The 21,172-nt window shown below is 39.5% G+C and overlaps 1 protein-coding gene across 1 annotated transcript in view; it reads left to right on the top strand.

Annotated features, from left to right (window-relative positions):
- The window catches only part of SPOPL (speckle type BTB/POZ protein like), a 22,637-nt gene extending 2,737 nt beyond the window's left edge, over positions 1 to 19,900 (top strand). Inside the window, exons 2-10 of the mRNA XM_072418115.1 lie at positions 3,081 to 3,202; positions 3,286 to 3,437; positions 5,018 to 5,145; positions 11,906 to 12,083; positions 12,173 to 12,228; positions 13,698 to 13,820; positions 15,099 to 15,241; positions 16,215 to 16,268; positions 17,771 to 19,900. Coding sequence (XP_072274216.1) covers positions 3,081 to 3,202; positions 3,286 to 3,437; positions 5,018 to 5,145; positions 11,906 to 12,083; positions 12,173 to 12,228; positions 13,698 to 13,820; positions 15,099 to 15,241; positions 16,215 to 16,268; positions 17,771 to 17,909 — 1,095 coding nt within the window. The 3' untranslated portion in view covers positions 17,910 to 19,900. The remainder of the gene's footprint in view (positions 1 to 3,080; positions 3,203 to 3,285; positions 3,438 to 5,017; positions 5,146 to 11,905; positions 12,084 to 12,172; positions 12,229 to 13,697; positions 13,821 to 15,098; positions 15,242 to 16,214; positions 16,269 to 17,770) is intronic.
- Positions 19,901 to 21,172: the final 1,272 nt, after the last annotated feature.

The raw sequence follows: 21,172 nt of genomic DNA on the forward strand, positions 1-21,172 counted from the left end.
CCATAATTCTGGCACAACCGGGAGCTGGTCACCCGACCAAACTAAGAAATCTAAGAAGAAGGGCCCTGGAACGAGAGAGAAGCAGGATGGTCACTCTGACTGAGCCCCAGAGATCCCATGTGGAGATGGGACTAAGATCCAGAAGGACAATCATAGCAACCCTCATACTCCTCATACTACATGGCAGAATGAAGGAATCCTCTCCTCGTTTGGAGTTTACAAAGAAACACGCGAAGGATTCTCAGATTGTGAGGAAGAAGATTCTCTGGTCTGATGAACCAAGATTGAGCTGTTTGACCACCGAACAAAGGTGCTTCATCTAAGTACTAATAAAGGGTCTGAATATGTTTATGTCAATGTGAGATTTCTTTTTTTTTTTCTGTTGATTTACATTTTACATTTTAAAATTCTGTCTTGGCTTGATCATTTTAACAAGACGTAGCGTTGTGCTGCAACATAACAAAATTGAGAAAAGTGAAGGTCTAAATGCTTTCTGAAGCCATTGTACCATGATGAGTACTATGATACTATACCACCTCAATACAATGTTACATCCTGGTGATTAGGTGTCCCCCAAATACCCGGTTACTTTCATCCACCCAGGTAAATGAGAAGCCCCTTTACTCCTCCACCCCCCCCCTCCCAATACACCCTGACTAGTGATGTTACTATGATATGGCACCTTATCCTCCCAGGCGGTCTGATTATCTCCGTATTTTTATGTCAAAAGCTAAAAGTGGTACATTGTTTGGCATGGAAATTTGTTTATTATTTTAGGCCTGTAATTCTTAGGAATAACTCCCGAGTATAAGTTTGAAACACAAATCATAAAATATAATAAATAATTATAAAAAATAACAAATTTAATAAATTTATTTAAAAAATTTAAAATTTGTCCAAACAAGGGTACAGTATTGGAATAAACTTTGGGATTTAATATTTGGATTCATTTTTTATAACTTTATCACTGTAATCGATGTTTTGAAAGCAGATTACAATGTAATCTGCTTTTAAATTTCCCGCCAGGCCAAACTTCCCCAGCGTACTGACGCTTCACGCATCACATCGATCGAGCTGAGGATGTGATGCAGAAGCTGGCCGGAGTTCGCTGGAGGATGCCGCTGGATCGTGGGGAACAGGTAGGATTTTTTGTCATGCTACCCCAAATGTGGCTCGCAGTTACCGCTTTTGGTAGATAAAATTCACCCTGAGCCACACTCGGGAATACTGTCTAGGGAGGTTAATACTATTCTACTACACCCAGCCCCCAAACACCCCATTACTATGGTAGTACCAAAACCCCCAGGTATACCATGATGGGTACTATAATACTGTACCCTAATACAGTAATAGGATAACCTAGCTAATGAGGAGCCTCAAAAAACTCTGTTACTATATTATTACTTATAGCAATCACCATGCCATGAGTTACCATATTACACTAATACTATATTACCACACCTTGATACTATAATACACTACTCTATATACTGTATTACTTTTAATTCCCTCAGGTAATTACCCCCCACCTCTTTTCCAAATATACAATGACTGCTACTATTATACACCCTGCTAATGAGAACCTCTTTTCCAAATATACCATGACTAGCACTAAAATACTATACCATTACCCCCAGGCAATGTGGAGCCCCCCTGATACACCATGGCCAGGACTTTAATACTACTCCCAGAAAAATACTGAAACCCCCCCCAATACACTATCACTGGTGCTGTTAGTATTTAAAAAAAGTATTTAAATTATTTTTAATGTATAAAATGTAGAATTGCAATGTGATTTTAAGTGTTTTTGTTTTTCCTCTCCTCGCAGTCGACTTTTGGCCAACTTTTTTTCCCCCCTGCACTGTGTGTGATTGTAGTGAGCCCAGAGCTTCGGTGCTGGTTGTTTTCCTGTAGTCGGGTCCCTTGGAATTATCTGAACGTGGAGCTGTACCTAAATTCTAAACCCGTATCCCAGCTCCGCTCCCTTCCTGCCCTAGTGTTTGACGTTTGCAGCTGATGGGGTGTTCTCAGGACTTCACACCTGCCTTTGGCTTGTACTGGCAGAGCAGCAGCTTTTCCCATACTTAGCTGCTCGTATTTATTATTATGATTAGTTCTGGCATCACTTAATATAGAACTGCTGAGGAGGCCTTGGGCTGCAAACACTGCTTTGCCCTCAGCGGGCTGTAGCAGTTTGAAGCTGAACTCCAGGCAAAAGGCCAAATTCGCAGATAAAGTACACATAAGGGAGCTGCTGTACCTGTCAGTGTATTATTACTTCTGTCTGTTCATTTCTGACATTTACAAAGACCACACATGGCACAGACCTGGTCGGGGGGAGCAGAAGATTCGATTTTCCTTGCTGCATTCAGTAACAGGTCTTGTCCTTGCTGCCAGCCTGTGGCTGCGCAGTGAAAGTAGAAGCAGCACAGTGCTGAGATCATCTGCCACTCTGCTCTCTCCTCCTATTGGCTCATGCAACACACCTCATTGATTCCTGTTGCTGTCTCACCCTCTCCCAGCCTGAGCTTTGCTGTACTTGCACTGATGCAGTTCAGTCAGTGGCCGACGTAGCTAATGATGACCCGCTGTGCAAAACTGACTTGGAGCCCCCCAGCTGAACAGAGTTGAATACATTACTTACATTTAAGGTTGTGTTATTGAATCCGAGCTGCGTTGCTTTTAAGTTCAGAATTCAGAGACCGAAACTGTCGCCTTTTCAGTTTCATCTGCAGGGTGATGGGGATTCAGGTATTGGAACTTTGTGGTTGCAGTTGCATTTTCAGGGCTATCGAAGTTGAACACGTTGTCACACCACTTTTTTATACCAAACTTCTAAAACCAATTTCTCTGTACCGGCCCACAGATGGAGGGATTTTCCAACCTCTTCCTGGAAGGGGGAAAGCCCCTTTAATTTGCCAGACGCTCCTTTTTTTTTTTTTCTCTTTTTATTTGCGTTTGCAAAGCGTCCACTAACAATTTTTTGTTCCTCATTGCTGATCATTTACAAAACTGGAGACTTGTTTATTTTCTTGTTGAATCATTCTGGGTGGTAAATGCCTTTTATTTTATTCCACCAGGTCAAGGTAGTGAAATTTTCTTACATGTGGACCATAAATAATTTTAGTTTTTGCCGAGAAGAAATGGGAGAAGTTTTAAAAAGTTCTACTTTCTCTTCGGGGCCAAACGATAAGATGAAATGGTAAGAAGGGTTCCTTTTTTTTATATTGTTATGCAATGCGCAGAATGCAAGTGTACTAAAAAAAAATCTACTTCCTTTCTTAGGTGTTTGCGAGTTAACCCAAAAGGCCTTGATGATGAGAGCAAAGATTATCTGTCCTTATACTTACTTCTTGTTAGCTGTCCGAAAAGCGAAGTTCGAGCAAAGTTTAAATTTTCTCTGTTAAACTCTAAAAGGGAAGAAACGAAAGCCATGGGTAAGTTGTTTGTCCTAAAGTTTTTTTTTTTGTTATTGTGGTATTGTTTCATCTGCAAACGCAAGCAGAATGGACTGAAGTTCTTTCTTATACCAAACAGATTCTAGTTGTCCTTTGAAGAGTAGAATGTTACATTGGGGTGATTTAATTTTAGTTCCAGTCCTTGGGCACAGCAGGAAGAGAAGTTCTCACCAAATTGAGAGTATTATACCCTTGTAGAGCATTGTCACCAGAACACGTGTTCTTATTGATTTTTTTCTCCTCCTTCCTGTTCTTGTAATAACTCACAGTCCAGTTTACTTCATCTTTCTGTATAGCAATTAGTAGCCAGTGGTATAGGTGAATACCCCCAAAGAGCAGGAACCATATTACAGGGGGTCAAGCCTTTCCGTATGCAAATAAAAAAAAAATTGGTTTTGCATACTCTTTAAGGAGGAACTAAACCCTTAGGGTAGTCACCTGTTCTTGTTCCATTGTAGGCACTGCCATCATCTCCCTACTTCTTCTCGGCCATCTTAATTGGCTGGGCTGAGATGATGTAACTCCTGCACAAGAGCACAGAAGTTCCTTCAATCCCCACAAGGGAAGCTGGGATGTGCTGGGTATGCCTGACAAACAATTTGACAGGCAGCAATCAGGCAGGTAAGAATACTTGATGCTGGAGGGACATCGCCTGTCTTTTTGCAGTAAACACCTACCTGGTGCCAAAATTTTTACTTTCATGTTTTGTGAAAAAGTAGAGGCTGCAATTGGGGACCTATCTTGAAAAGCTTTTTGTCTGTCTGGGATTTTATGGGTTTAAAAATGTTGGATTCATTCACCCTGAACCAGCCTGTTGATAAGGATCATTACTCTTGCTGTATATTTGTTCCTGGTCAGGGAATTGAGGATCATCATGACAGCCAGGCAACTGGCAAATGAATATCTAAAGTTGCTGTTTTTGTCCACCTTTAACATATTTGCTGCCAAGGATGTATGTTGTATTTCCTGGCATTGGAAGAGGTGAAAAAAATAATCTTCTCTCATCAGCCCAATAGAGATTGAGTGGAGGAGGCACTGATTGGTTGGTTTAGATCGGACGCACAGGACAGGTTATGACACCGGACACACAGGACATGCTGACACAAATGTGTCATGGAGGGAAGAGGAGACATTCGTGGGGCTGCTCAGTGCAGGGGGACACAGCATGCAATGCCTACACAGGAGGGGGCTGTAATGATAACACATGCTGCATGTAGGAGGGTAGAGAACTGCATAGTATAGTACTAGTTCAGGATTTTTTTTCTCTTGTTTTCCTCCTCTAAACCTAGGTGCGTCTTATGGTGCAAAAAATACAGTAGTTCATCCTCATTCATTGCAGGCGACCTGGACCAAGACGAGATGACAGCTGGGTGGGATGGGTAAACTGCCAGTCGATCATCCCAGCAAATTTTGGTCCAGGGAGAACCCCAATTTCTTTACAATTGCTTTGGACATATCAACTTTTACTACATTTTTGGAATGTAAATCCTTTTTTCCGCAACTTCGTGATCTTTTCTGATTTTGTAAGCTTTAATTTTAATTTTTCTTATTATATTCAGAAAGTCAAAGAGCTTATCGGTTTGTTCAAGGCAAAGACTGGGGCTTTAAGAAATTTATTCGACGGGATTTTTTACTTGACGAAGCAAATGGTCTCTTACCGGATGATAAACTTACCTTGTTCTGTGAGGTAAGTGGAATTCTCTTTTCTTGATGTTTCCTGTGCTTGTAAGCCTTATGGAAAATTGTTCTGTGATTAAAAGAATACATTAGATCTTGAAGGAGAGCAGTGGCCAAGCTGTGAACATTTATTATTTATGTGGTATTAACAAGCAGTAAATAAGATTTAAATAGGCCCTCTGTGACCTCTTGGGCTCTTTTAAAGTTCATCTCTGGGCTTGCACTAAAAACAATTAATAGACTCCAATTAAGCTGGCTATACATCGGTCAATTTTTCCCCTTTTATCAAATTTATCTTGAATTGATTGAGAATTTTTATATTTAAAAAAAAAAACAGAATTATTTCTTTTCAGTTGTACAAATATCTAACAAACTAGTTTATTTTGGAGCATGCATATTATTCATTTTATTATTACTACAGAGCATTTATATAGCACCAACATATTACGCAGCACTTTACAAAGTCCATAGCAATGTGACTAGCTGTCCCACAAAGGGGTTCACAATCTAATGTTCCTACCATATTCATATGTCATTAACACAGTTTAAGGCCAAATAACCTAACTGCATGTTTTTGGAATGTGGGAGGAAATCGGAGTACCTGGAGGAAACCCATACAGATAGTGTCCTGGCTGTATTTAGAACCTGGGACCTAGCGCTTCAAAGGCCAGAGTGATAACCTTTGAGACTACGTTTATTTATGCTTATTTCTCATTTTGAATTGTGCAGTTATATGTATGTAGTACTACAATTGATATATACAGGTGGTCCCCGAGTTAAGGACATCCGCCATACGGACGGGGCTTCCCTGCTCATTTGTGTGCAGGACAGATTGATTGGGGGGAGGGGGGCGGTTTGCATGATTTGCAAAAGAAATCTTTCACTGTTCTGCAACATCTTGTAACTCTTTTTTTTTATTCTTGTTTTGTTTGTGATTAACTCACAGTGAGGATTTTATACAGTAACTGACACCACGCTGCCTAATATTATGTTGAGATAAACATCTGTCCTAATTGCATTTATTTAAATAATGTACCTGTTCAGACTTACATACAAATTCAACTTAAGAACAAACCTACAGTCCCTATCTCGTATGTATCTCGTAGACTACCTGTGTGTGTGTGTGTGTGTATATATATATATATATATATATATATATATATATATAGCCTACTGTATTTACCTGTCCAAGTTTGCACAGGTAGTATATAGTTCTGCTCCTATATTTGCATAAAGGGTAGAGCACCCTGCATGGAACAATGTGGCTGCCTTTCTTGTTTTGTTTGACAGAAACATTTTGTAATCAGATTAAATTGCAGGAATGATGAAGGGTTAGAGTGTGGAGCTTCCTGGGATGCATTTCCTCAGAGCACAGTAACACTTTTACCTCACACTAATGATGAGAAATGAGTTCTATGAGAGCATATTAAAGACTGTATAAGGATAAAAAAGTGTATATTTACTCATGCACAGTTTTTACCTTGCGGTTTTGGAGTATTTTCTCTTCATAATAAATTTTTATAGTATTAGAATACACTGAGTGCTTCCGTAAAAAAATCTGTTGGACAGCTGGTATTCTCCCTAGAAATTATTTTTTTAGCTGGGTGAGAAGAAGCTGCAGGCGAGTGACAGCCCCGTATTCTGTTTCAACTTTCCAGTAACCATCCAAAAACAGCCAGGTGGTCACTGAAAAGTGCTGGATGGTGAACCTAGCTAGAAAGAGCTGGGGAGAAGACAGGTAACTCAAAATATAGCTGTGTTTAAATGTAAAAATGAATACTTACCTGTTCAGCAAGGCACTGTAGTCTTCAGTCTCCTGCCGAGCTCTTCCTGCTAGTCTGATAATTTTGGGTTTGTCAGATGCCATGGTCTCGTTGTGCACTGTGATTTCATGCATCCTTTAATGACCCTTGGCTGGGACAGGGATACAGCCCTGCAGCCTGCACCTTTTAAAACCAACTTGTCAATGGCAGCACACATAGTTCTATCCCTACAAATTCACTCCAATAAATATCTTAGTCAATGTTTCTGTTCCAGGGTTCCTCCAAAGGTTGCTGGGGTTTCCTTGAGAAATGAGCAGTTTGTACCTCTCAGCTCAGTTTAGGTGACACCAGTGATCGTTTTGGCTATCTTTAGGGTGACATTCTTCCCAATGAGCAGCAATGTAAGAGGAATTCTTCTACTGTCCTACTGACCACCACACTAATATACTGTGAGCTGTGGATAAAGTAATTATAGAAGGGTTCTCTGAAGACATGAAAGGAATCTCAAGGGGTTCCCCCTAGTCAAAACAATCTGCAAACACTGCTCTTGGTAAACTGAGCATACAGTGTGCTTCCTATAAAGCCAAAATGATGGTTTATTTTGCAATAAAAATGTTAGGTGATTGTAATTGCTTTGTGATATGCTGGGTTCAGGTAATAGAACAATTTGTTGGTTTTGTAATCCAGTCATATGCAGAAGGGTCAGAACTTTCAGTCGGCTGCTAAAGACATCTTACTATTTCACCCCCCCCCCCATCTTCCAGCTTTTTCTGATTATTAGCTTGCATGCCTTGCAAATGTGTTAATGGTTAATACACATCCTGGTGATCTGCGTCTCATGAAAATGTGTAAAATTGGCAAGATTGCAACTTAATTATATGATATTATTGCGTGCATGGGAATAATTGATATACAGCCCCTGAGACCACATGGTGCAAACATAGCACATCCTATTTCCATTTAGACAAGTGAAATGAGCTGTACAATGAATTTGTTATGAATACAATTAAGGGGCTGACAAAGAGGATGCAGTGAATGTCTGTCTCGGAATGATCACAAAGTGAGATGACTGCCGCTCTTTCCCCCTAATGGCCTTACCATTTGGTAATTTTGGTAATCTTTAGGATGTCATTAGCTGATACAGATGGAGATGGGTATTTGTGGATTTTATGCAGTCCATTGTTGCGTGCATTAAAGTAGAAAGACAAACGTGACTTGTTTATATTACCCACATTATTTTCTTACAAACTAGTATTAGTATTGTTACCTGCTTACATAGACCTTACATATTATCGCCTCAAAAAATAGGTGGGAAGAACCTGGGGTGGTGGCTGACCCAACTTTTGAGTAACCACCCAAAAACAGCAGGGTAGTTACTAAAAAGTGCTAGGTGGTGTGCCCAGCTAAAAAGCCCTGAGGAGAACACTTATATTGGTGACAGAGGAGAAGCATATGCTCATCTGTGGGGGAACGCATTGGCTGGGATCATATCTTGCATAGCGAGATGACTTGGATCATGCAACATATGCCTAAATCATAAGCCTTCTGGGGATGCTGACAGAGATCAGATGATTGTGGCACAGAGGTGGCTTTTCAGGAACAGTGGGTGGTAGCACTGTTTAAGCAGAGGGAACAGGGTCTCCTTATGAAGGGCCTGGACTGAGGAAGCTAAGCCCCAAAAAGGCAAGCAGATGGTGTTTACCTTTGGGCTTCCCTGCAAATAATCTTTTTACATGATGGAATCAATATTCCTTGTCTTGAACTTGTTGCAGGGTAGAGGTGTCCATCTTGGTGCTTTGTAAATGTTAATGCATAATGGCAGCCATATGCAGACTCTTTATCTTCCCAGAATTTTTTTTTAAGCTGGGCGGGAAGAAGCTGCAGGCGGTCCCTGTATTATGACCCAACTTTTCAATAACTACTCAGCTTACATTAATCGGGGGTTGCAAACGACAGACAGATACAACCAATAACACAGGAGAAGGAGAGGACCCTGTCCAAAAGATTAAAGAACATTGAAAGCCAATCACTTAAAAAGGGATAATAAATTTAATAATAAATTTCAAAAGTCATTTTTACATCTTCAGTTTACATAATATTTGGTGAGGCCGCTATGAAGGTTCTTGTTCATGCACTGTTATAGGATGATGTTATGTCTCCGTCTCCTACATGTACTGGGCAGTGTTCAACCCAGAATTTTTTTTAAGCTGGGTGGAAAGAAGCTGTAGGCAGGTGGCAGCCCTTGTATTGTGACCCAACTTTTCAATAACCACCCAAAAACAGCTTTGGTTCATCTCCTGCTACTACTTCTCATCCAGTTCTGCTCTGTCACTGAAAGCGCCTTTACATAAAATCAATTCAAGGCACACTGCTTGCATTAACGCAATCATTTATTAATGTATTCATTATTACAGAGCTGCAATGTTTCTGTCTAAACAATCTGTAGATTTCCTTTAAAAATAATCATTGAATTGCTAGCTCTTGGGAATTGTCCATGCCCGGCTTGAAATGATGATTGACGCAGTCATTTACGCTTCTGGAGCTATTTAGTCGTGTATATTGAGGAGCCAGAAAACATGTGCTTCTATTATACACAAAGTTAGGCACCAGATGCTATTTGTGGGAGGATTGGCCAGCCGCTCTCTGGGATTTGTCCAGTCTTGGCTTTGCATTGTTGTTTATTTTCATTCAGCGTAAACTGGTTCTATGGTTTGTTTTGTCACAACCATGTCATGTATTAAAATGTGGGAATCATTCACACCTATATGCTTCCAGATGTATTGTCTGTTTAAATTGATGGAAATGCAAAAAAATCACAATCCGTACATTTTATCATGCTTTAGCTTGCATGTCATCACATGTTTGTGTTGTAACACATCCGAAAATGACGTTTTCATGCACTGGAATTAAAAAGTATTTGAACTTCCGTCATAGGGCCTGATTTATTAAAGTTCGCTATGGCTGGAGAGGATACACTTTCTGGGTGATCCAGGAATGGATTTGGTCCAGGGTTCAAAACATTTGCTAGCATTCCAAGTTTGCTGGATCACCTAGCTTCACTGGTGAAAGTGTATCCTCTCCAGCCTTGGAGAGCCTTAATAAAACAAGCCCATAGATGGGTTCAGACAGAGTAATCAGGCAGGTTAGAGGAATTATTGCAGAAGGGACATCACCTGTACCTGTCTGCAAAACTTTCCTGTCTGATCCAAAATCTTCCAACATGGGACTTGTTGTTTTTAACTATGTTATGCTCAATAACTTCAAATCTACAGCTTCATCTGTAAAAGTTTAATTGGGATGAAAAGGTAATTTTTCCTGAGAAAAACTGTTGTTGGTCACCAACTGGCTATGACACTGACTTGCTTGCTTTAAAACTTTACAAACTACTGACCTATAATATTCTCTCCTTAATATATAATGTATTCCCTATGTTTAAAAACATCTTTTGAAAATATCTTTTTCCGTGTTTTCTTTGTTAAACTGGTTACACAGTAGCCCTGCTTGGTCATCCTGGATGATGAGTATACCCAGCCTCCTCGGCACACATTCACATTGATGAATGCCGGAGCAAGGCATCACAGAATATTTGGTTTAACGCTGGCTGTGTGTGACCATGAGGATGTGTTTAATGCTCGAGCCTGGAAGTTTAGAAAACATTGCTTTCCAAGCTTTGTGCAGGGAAGGCAGGAATTAAAATATAGATTGTAATATTTTCTCCCAAAAATTTAGGTGGGAAATAGCTGTAGGCAAGTGTCAGCCCCGGTGTTTTGACCCATCTCCCCCGGTGTTTTGACCCAACCACCCAAAAACAGCCGGGGTGAAGGGGTTACTGAAAAGTGATGAGATGTATGGAAAGGATAAAAGGGGCTGGGGAGAGCAATGTATTGGTTTGTTTTTAGTGAGGGTTTTTTGTACATTGTGCAGTTTAATTCTTTGCTTAGGCCCAAAGGAAAAATATTACAAGCTAGCACTCTCTCTGTGTGTGTGTTATAATCTCGTATCTGTATGCTGAAAGCTTTATCCAGGAGCTCTTAGTTGGCAGATAACTTGAGATTCCATGACTGCCTTCAAGAGAAAAGCAGGAAAAGCTTTTGCATTTCCCAGGGTGGGTAACCCAATGGTGACACCAGTGGACCATGCATGTGTATTGTTTGTGAAAATGGCCGTCATCAGATGTACATCAGTGTTCTCCCCAGCCCCTTTCAGCTGGGCGCACCACCTGGCACTTTTCAGTAACCTGACGGCTGTTTTTGGGTGGTTACTGCAAAAATCGGTCACAATACAGGGGCTGCCACCCAACATCTTCTGGATTGAACACTGCCCATATGCCCGATCACCTGTGTAAAAGTACACATTGGAGACTGAGACATAACATCATCCTATAACAAGGGACCTTTATAGCAAGTTCACAAAATATAATGAAAACTATAGAAGTAAAAATGACTTTTGAAATTTAAATATTGACGCTTTTTTTAGTGATTGGCTGTCAATATTCCTTAATGTTAGATTGCATGCTCTTTTGGACAGGATCCTCTCCTCCTCCTGTGTCATTGTTTGTACCTGTCTGTCATTTGCAACCCCCTATTTAATGTTAGCTGCATAATAGGTTAATGCTTTATAAATACTGCACAATAACTTTCCTGTAAGGTAGGGGTCGGCAAACTCCGGTCTTTAGGCCAGATACGGCCTAGCCGGTAGTTCGTTCCGGCCTAATTACTGTTAGGAACTACCGGAGCTCCGGTGCCGCCCCTTTGCAGTTGCTCCCCTATTTACCGTGGCTGGCGTTTATACTTCCGCTCCCTGAAAGTAAATCCCTCTCCTCCGCAATACATACAGAGTAGAGGGATTTCACTTCAGGGGGCAATTCCTGGTGGTAGGTGAGGCCATTAGGGCGGGTCCAGTCTGGGGTGCTCCCGCCCACCCCATGAATGGCCTAGTGGCCATAAAACTTTGCTGACCCCTGCTGTAATGTATTCACCTTCCTTTATTTTCCCATTTTTTTTTTAGGTGAGTGTGGTTCAGGATTCTGTGAACATATCAGGCCAGTCCAACAACAACAATCTGAACGTGCCGGAATGTCGACTATCAGAAGACTTGGGGCATCTGTGGGAGACAACACGATTCACAGATTGCAGTTTGTTTGTGGGAGGCCAGGAATTTAAAGCTCATAAATCTATCCTAGCAGGTAATTGTTCAGTAAGTAATCCCATAGCTATTCAGTCTTCTTGGAAATCATGGAAATCCTCCTCAGTGTTCTCTTTTCGTTTCTTCCAGCTCGCTCTCCTGTCTTCAGTGCAATGTTTGAACATGACATGGAGGAAAATAAAAAGGTATTTATTTTTTACTGTTTCCTAGCAGAGTTATAAATCTTTAATCCAAGTCTTTTATCTCTCTAGTCCTGTTTTGGTTTTGTTTCCTAATATTTTACTGGAAAGCCTTTTATAGGCGATCAGTATCCTGTGTTATTTACAGCTGTACTTCCACTTTCATTGTTATTGTACTTTCTCTATCACTTCTCCTGTTACATCACGTCCGACATGTTTTCATTGTTCCTGTGAAATATCTTCTGCTTTGGGATCATTGCTGTGATATATTTGTAGGGTTTTCTTGTCTATAGGAGTCGGAGTATAGAGTTAACTCCACATGAGCTGTGACTATAGAAATGTTTGGTTTTTAGGTATAAGTATGTTGAGTTTATATAATTTTTCAAAATGCAATGCTGGATCATTGAATATTTTTGCAAACCTATTGCTTTCTTACGTTCAGGAGAGTATAGGAAATAATGTTATAATGTATTTATAAGCGCTAACATATTATGCAGAGCTGTACATTAAAAAAGGGTTGCAAATGGCAGACAGATTCAGACAGTGACACAGGAGGAGGAGGAGGGGACCCTGCCCAAATGAGTTTACAACCTAAGACAACATACACACCTCAGATGATTCTCATCCAATAATTGCCTCACGGCTGGTTTCTTTCTTTAAAAAGCAGCAACAGCAGTGGAAATGACCCTGCAACATTCTGCTGAGAAGAACCTTCTCAGTGTTTTTTCTCAGTGTTTTAATTCTAACTTCCACTCCTTTTTGAATGCCACCTATAGCTCTTCAGAGATCAAAGTACATGTCTTACAGATTGGAGGGCAACAGCTTTAATATCTTGAACTTGAGCAAAGAGACCACTATTTCCACACCAAGGTCAGGGGTCATTTTCTGTTGATTGCTAGCAGGAACAGTCATTACTACTTAAGCTGTAGCTGATTTTTAAATAAAGTTGACTGTAAGGGTCTATTCGCATATTTACATTGTAGTATCATGCATTATGACATGCATTGCTACCATGAATTTCGAATAGCACCCAACACACGACTTTCTGGGTAGCATCAGACAACACACTATATTTACATGGTGCACCCTGCTGAAAATAATGCAGATCCAGCTAGGACTGCTATAATGTATTTGGTTACCCATTCAATGAATTAAAGTAGAACTTTAATTTTGTTTAATGGTAACCCATGACATGAACACACATCAACACGTATGTTCTATAGCAGCCAATATACTGTATATCATAGTGAAGACTTTGCACATATTTTAAACCTAAAAAGTATTTTTCCAAGTTAAATTAAATATTTTGCTTGACTTTTTTATTATTGATATTTTATTTTTTACAGGCACAACTCTTTATTTGTAATTTTTTTTTGTTTTAGAATTCTAAAACATTTGATCATTTGAACATTTGATCTCAATGTAAACAATTTTTCTGTTTTGTATACTTATTCTTGTCTTTTGTTCCTGTGCAGAATAGAGTAGACATTCACGATGTGGAACCTGAAGTATTTCAAGAAATGATGAGATTTATCTATACAGGAAAAGCCAACAATCTAGACAAGATGGCTGCTAACTTGTTGGCAGCAGCGGATAAAGTAAGTCTTTCACCAATTAAAAGTGTTTTCATTTTTTCACACTTTCACTAAACTGGTTGAACTGACTGTGACATCCTTTATATGGTGTCATTAGCAAGCAAGTCTTCCAATCACATTTTTCAAAAGAAAGTGACAAGGTTACATGGCAATTGTTAATATTAACGTATTCATATTTCAGGGCTTATGAGGTGCTATTGATTTTTTTTTTTTTTTTTTGATATTTGAGCAATATTGTTAGGGTGTATGACTTCTATAAAGGCTGACTTCTGTTTGCCAGCTTGTACAGGCTGTGTGTGTGCCTTTTCTTTAAAGTCAGAGTAAATTGAAACTGTAATGAGAAATTAGAAATGTATATATTGTTCAACAAAAATGTTTCCATAAGAAGCTTGGGGGTTGTAGTGTATTCATGGTCTGCACATTGCACTGGTGTGGCTTGCAGGATGGTCCTGGCTATCCACAGCTCCATTTCTGTAATGGTCGGCCAGTCTATTACAATTGAATTTGCTGTAAAAGACGTGTACCTTTATAAATTGCTGCCATTATGATATGCCTATAGTTTTACTAAAACCCTGCGTTACTCAGCTGTCCACATTCCCTCCCAGGGCTCCATCATCTTCTATGTTCACTTCCTCATTGCCATATTAATTGGCCAGGCTTGTATGATTCAATTCCTGCACAGAAGTGCTGGAGTTCATTCATTCCCAGCATGCGGAGAGGAAGCCAGGAATGATTGGCCTTTTAGCAACCAAGCTGATACTGCAGATGCGCAGCTCAGCTTATTTAGCAGAAACCTGAATCGATCAGGCAGGTAGGAGAGTATTGCAGAAGAAATCTTGCCTGTGAAATCTCTTCTCTGTAATATTGACCACTCATGAATTAAGAAACCAACACTCTTTGCTTTTTCATGCCTTCCTGAAACATTTACATGGAAGCATTCTTTTATATTCACTTTGTAGAAAAAAAGAACACAAAAAACCTTGGGGGTCTTTTTGTTAAGCAGTGAATTTTGATGTTTACCTCTGGTGGAGAATCTTCAAGGTTCATGTGTTTCAATGCCAGTGACTGATACTCCACCAGGGAATGTTTCATTCAGATTAACTGTTTTGTAAATAGACAAAGCTAAAATTCTGGTATATTTCACTGCTGTAAGCCATTGAAAAGTCAATCCTGGTTTCTGTTGGTTATTGCACTTATGTTAAATGTTTTGGTTGTTTGCACTATTAATTATTTGACTTTTTCCCCAAAACTTGATCATCGTTCTGGTCTTTCTTTTGACAGTATGCATTAGAGCGATTAAAAGTCCTATGTGAAGAGGCTTTATGCAGTAACCTTTCTGTGGAAAACGTTGCTGATGTCCTTATCTTGGCAGATTTGCACAGTGCCGAGCAGCTGAAAGCACAAGCAATAGACTTTATTAACAAGTAAGTACCATTGTGATGTGTTCACTATAGGATGACGGTTTTGTTTTTTTGTTTTGTTTTTTGGGTACACAATCTAAAACAAAAAACCGGTTTAAACAAACTATAATCTGCAGATTTTAACTATTAAGAACTGTTTTTTCCATTAAGCTGGAAAGATTGACAGCATTCATTTCCTTAACCAGACCCCAAAGATAATTGCCGGGTATCTGGTGTCCTTCACGCTGGTGACGACACAAAACCCATCCTCGTTCTTTTTTAAGGTCTTTGATAATGGCTCCAATATGCCATGATTAATAATTGCCTTTCATACAAAATGGCTACGTTTCTGTTACTGATTTGGTTTTGTTGTGTTGCCAGAAAACATTGCTTGGCAAAGTTTAATTTTCTTTGTAAACCCCAAAACAAAACATAATATCTCTTACCAAAGACAAATGTCTCTGGGTCTCTCCTCCATTGTATCTATGGACAAAGCCATGGTGGTCATCCAGGCTGAATTTCTGACATTTCTGCCTTATTTTCATTACATGTGTATAATGGAATTATTAGTTTTAATAATGCAGCCTTAAGGTAAGCTTCTTGGGAAAAATTGAAGCAAAGGCTGGTTGTGGTATTTTCTTTTTGTAGGCTATTATTTTTCTTGTTGTTTTTGGCTGGAGTTCTGCCTTTATTATGTATGATTTTCTTTAGAAAAGGTCATGATGAGGATGGCAGCAAAATATACACTGTACATGATAGAGCTTAGATTTTCTTACAGCTTTATTTGCTCAACAATATGTACTTTACAGGGCGTAAGAAAAAGGAAAATCTAGGATTATCCTTTTTGTTTGTAGTCTTGAAGAAATAAGCTTTCAGAATGCTGTAGTAATAAAAAAAAGTGTGTGTATGTATATATAAATATATATTCATATGTGTTGATACATTGCTCAATTATCTTGTCTGTGTGTCACATCTTCCAAACTCTGTTTTTTTACAGATGTAGTGTTCTCAGGCAACTAGGTTGCAAGGACAGCAAAAACTGGAATGGCAGGTAAGTGCTTCTTATCATTTTTTTCATGATATCTCTATCCTTCCTTCTGGAAAGCAAACAAAACAGTACTGCCTGTGTGCTAAGAGCTTAGTATAAAAATCAGTATTGTGTAGATCATGAGTTGTATTTACTATTAAACATTGAGAGTGGAACTTTCTACTAAAAAAAAAAAGATATTCATGTTTAGGCCTTCTGGTTGGAGTCACTCTGATCATAAAGGTATCCCCGGTAATGTAGTGGTAAAAACTCTGCCAGATATTCTGCACAACTGCATTTTGCTTTCTGTTAGGAAATGCTGCTGTATTTATTATGAATGAGAATTGTGATAAAAGTGCATTTTTGTACTGTCCCCACACTGACCTAACATAGCTTCTCGGTCCACAGTTTCCTACATACTGAGATCCATTGGGGCCAATCCTGTAATTGCTACAAGTCTTCCTTTTTGCTTGAAGCTAGACAGTACAGCTCCATATCTTTAGTTGTAAGCCATTGTGATTGTGGGTTAGGTCATTGTAAGGCCAGATAAGTGCACATGAAAATGCTCTTATTCTTTACCATCCCAGCTAAACAAAAGATTTAGTAAATTAGCTTAATAATGGTTTTCAGTCAAGTTGAGCTGCTGGATAAACCCCATATTAGAAACACATAATACTCCTTGATTAAATGCACCAAACCAACAATATACAAAGTGTGTATGTAAATATTAGTGACGATATTGGACATACGAATATGAAACAGTTTGTAAAAATAAGTAATGACCCCATATTAATTGATTGCTTTGGGCAGAACCAGAATTCACAACCATTTCATTCTGTAAAGGAGGCTGGTGGACTTGGTTTTCCATTTCAATATTCTGTAGGCAAGCGGAGTGCAGCTCCTTCATCCCCCAAGACATTGAAGCCACAGCAAATTCCAGGAGTTGCTGCAACTTTTTACTTTAGTGTGATACCCTGTACAATGTAACCTAACTTAGTTAATATGTGATCCATTGAGCTCCATATACTCCTTTGTTTGTAAACATAATCTGAAAACAAATACCTTGTTTCTGTTCATTTGTACAAGCCCTTAGCTGCTTTAGTATCCAGTCCACTAGTTTTCTAGTAATAAGTTACATTAGTATTGCTTTAGTAATGGCTTATATTTTCTATGGCTTTATAGTGTGTAGGGAACAAACAGAGCTGTATTTACTGTAAAGGCACAGAGAAGCCAGTACCTAGGGCAGCAGGCTTACAAGGGGAGCAGCAACAACCCTCTACATTTGCAATGTACATGGGGTGGTAGTTCTTAAGAGCCAGAAAGCTCCTCTTACATGAAATTGTCTTTGCTTTCTGTTTGCTGGTCTGATCATTTGAGCATTATGATGATTTGGCCACAGAGAGGGGCGTCTATGCCAAATAACATTGAAGTGTGACTAGGACAGTATGAAGTTGTCTTTTGGTGTATGCAGTGCAGCTGCATTGTATTTCCCCACACTAAGCTCTCTCGTCATGTTTCATTTCTAGTCAATCTACCGACGTAATGGAGACTGCTGGCTGGAAATCCATGATACAATCCCATCCACATTTAGTAGCCGAGGCCTTCCGAGCACTGGGGTCCGCACAATGTCCGCCCTTTGGAATTCCCAGAAAGCGACTAAAATAGTCTTGATGAGCTGCACATTTCCACCAACCAAGGACAGGACACTCGGTGTCCCAGAACTGTTGTACCACACAAGCTGAGGCATCCGTTCTCTCCCACTTCAACTGTGCGTGCCCGCAGGGGCTGAGGACAGCGCTAGCATTGCGGATGGATGACGTGATCTAATCCACAGCTTTAAATTGGACTGGTTGCTCTCCGATTCACTGAATGGCCTTAAATTACGCTCAGCAGATCCCGTCTAAATTGTGTTACGTACGGCAGTTTACGTGTTTTTTTTGTTATTTTTATTTTTTTCTTTATATGAAAAAAAAACTGTGCCTTGTCATGTGACCAGGCTATGCAGGATTGCACTAACTCCATAATGCGGTAATAATTACTGAATTCTGTGTTTCAAAAGGATAAACCTTTGTGGGTTTTGTTTTCTGTGGAAAAAAAAAAGTTTGGCTTTGTCCATGTTCTGTGTCATAGATGGAAACCTTTACGTCTCCAGCTGTTGTGAAACTACAAGAACCAGCATGTTGCATTGCCTTTAGCTTTATCGAAATCCCATACTGCACTGAGTCAGTCAGCACAGAATGTCCTAGATGATTATTCACTGTGCTGGTCAAAGTGAACCTGTCACTATCTAGATACCTTTTATTTTTATTCTGATATTGTGCTTCTGTGTGTTGGCACATGGCCTTTTTTTTCTTTTTTTTTTTTTTCTTTTTGAGCTTTTGACAGAAGTGCTTCTGAATACCAAAAGAACTCCTAATCAGTGCACACACTAATTTGCAGGTCTTCCAACCTAACTAGAGATTTGTGATAAACGTCCCTACTGGGTATGGGAACATATTGCAAGAAGCTGTGATTTCTATATAGCTCACACCCAGGTTTGGGAGATGCCAGAGAATTTCTGTCAAGAAAGCAAAAGATTCCCCCCATGAGTTATTTATAAAAGATTTTTGGTATACTTACCTTTTTTTAGATGTTGTAGGTGGGTCAAAAGGACCCCATAGATCCCCCTCCACAACTGTTTTCCTGTCCAGTGATTGGAATCCCTGAACAGTTCAGAAAGTAACACTGACAGTTACATTAGCTGCTGCACTGTAATGTTAGTGCTGGGTGTTGTGAAGACATGGCTCCTGAGCTCACAGGTAGTGGGTTGAATCATGCAGGGCATCATTCAGCCCAAAAAAAGGTAAGACACTCGACCATGAAGCTGTAAGTCCTTGGAAGACAGCACCAAGTAGAAGTTGAGTACTTCATCTTTGTTTCCCCCCTCTTAAAACTAGATTTATACCTGTAGTGACGGGTTCACTTAGAAACCAGGGCTTACGAAAAATACTGGGAAAAATGAACTGCATGTTCTGGTTTCAATAGGTAACTTGATTTTGGCTCCAGGTATCATGTTTAAGCCTCTAAGTAGGCCTTAAAGAATCTTTATATGTGTTACCAGAGCAGATTTTAAATCTGCAATGTGCACTAGAAATGTAAATAGAAGGTGATGGTTACTGTGCACAACTCGGTCAACAGAACAAAAGTCCCAGGAGGCAATGCATGTTGGAATTGTGGTGGCACAACATCTGCAGAATCTTTTGGGACCTCAAATATGTTAAAGTCGATGAAAAGAACAGTGTTGCCCTAGCAATTTTTAAGGGTTGCTATTGGCAATACTGTTGAATTTTTTTCCCCCTTTTACGTTCATATTAGGCCTTCAGGGGCCAAACACGTTTGAAATTGAAGGCTCCACCTAAGATATAGAGAGCACTTGGAATCTTCGGTCATGAAAAGAAAATCTGGACAGGAGTGCTGCTGATGGCCTAGATAACGCACAAGACCCATGTCCAAAGTGCAATGAGTAGGCCAATGTTATCATTTCTTTTGTCCCTGATGGTCACTTGTTTTTTATTTATAGCACGATTGTTTGTGTACAAGTTGTTTTAATGAATCCTTAAAAAGAAACACACAATAAAGAAACTGTGTTTCTTTTATTTTTTTTTTCTGTTTACAAACTGAGCTTCTTTGAAGTATTTGATTTTTATTTGCGGTATTCATGAAATGACCAAATAATACTTTTCCAAGGGCCAAGCAACTTTAATGCAGAACTGTGGCTAGGCAATGGGCATTCTTCTAATTATAAACCATTAACCAGCAGTTAGAGCTTTCAAAATACAGATTTCAAATTGTCTATAAGGGCATACCCCTACCCCTCTGCAAACTGCCTAGTATATAAGCTGCACCTTCTGAAAGGTCTAGTCTTTGTCTTTCAGCCATGCAGTATCTCTCAAGCTTCATTTGGCACTTTTCAGTAACCCCCTGGCTGTCTTTGGATTGTTAATGAAAAGTTAGGCTGACACCCGCCTACAGCTTCTTCCTATCCAGCCTAAAATAATTTCTGTGGAGAACACTGCCATGTGTACCACAATCCTATGAGGAGCTGCACTTATGACGGCCTCTAGTACGGCTCACTCCATAGCAGGATGAAGTGGATGCTTTGTGAACAAAGACTTTGCAGCTTTAGGCAAGTGATTATCACTGTCAAAGGGATGGAAGGAAGTATGACTTTGTGAGTGTGGCTTTGCCCAAACCCCATTGCTGAAAAACACGTTAAAATTTTAGGCCTGAAGAGTACTGAGAACCCGTAAAAACATTTTTGTCTTCTGAAGTGGGGGCCCTGTGGAATAAATAAAACACTTTCAGCTAGGGTTTATCAAAATTCTGCAATAGGAGAAATAAATAAAGGGAAAAGAGGGTTTTTTAGGCAAACATTTCAGTGACAAATTTTAAACAGATGCAACAAAAGTGGCAACCATATTAGATTACAATGACATTAGGTCTTATAGTCTATACCCCTACAGTGTTTGTGGGATTTATTGGGAATATAAGACTAAACAAAATTATCCTTATCAAGAAGTCCATAATCCCATTTAGGGGTACCATAAATTGAGACACTTGTATGCAGGATAACTGTCTTGAATCAGACACGTTTCGTCTTTCCCAGATATGTGGTTATAATTAGCTTTACAACAAGCAAGAGATTTTCAAGGGCTAAATCCGTGGTACAAGGGGATTGGTTGGTTGATTTTTAATCAAAGATTTGGGGTGTTTGGTAGAAGCAGTTTAGGCAGAGTAGCCACTAAGATTACTCGCTGCTGGATTTGCCTGACAGCCCAAAATTTGTCACTGAAATATGTTTGCCCTAAAAAAAACTTTTATTTCCACTATTATCCAATACTAATAAGACTAAGGGGCTGGCTTATACAAAGTAAGATTATGCCAAACAA

This window comes from Pyxicephalus adspersus, chromosome 7, assembly GCF_032062135.1.
Source record: "Pyxicephalus adspersus chromosome 7, UCB_Pads_2.0, whole genome shotgun sequence".
Taxonomy (NCBI): Eukaryota; Metazoa; Chordata; class Amphibia; order Anura; family Pyxicephalidae; genus Pyxicephalus; species Pyxicephalus adspersus.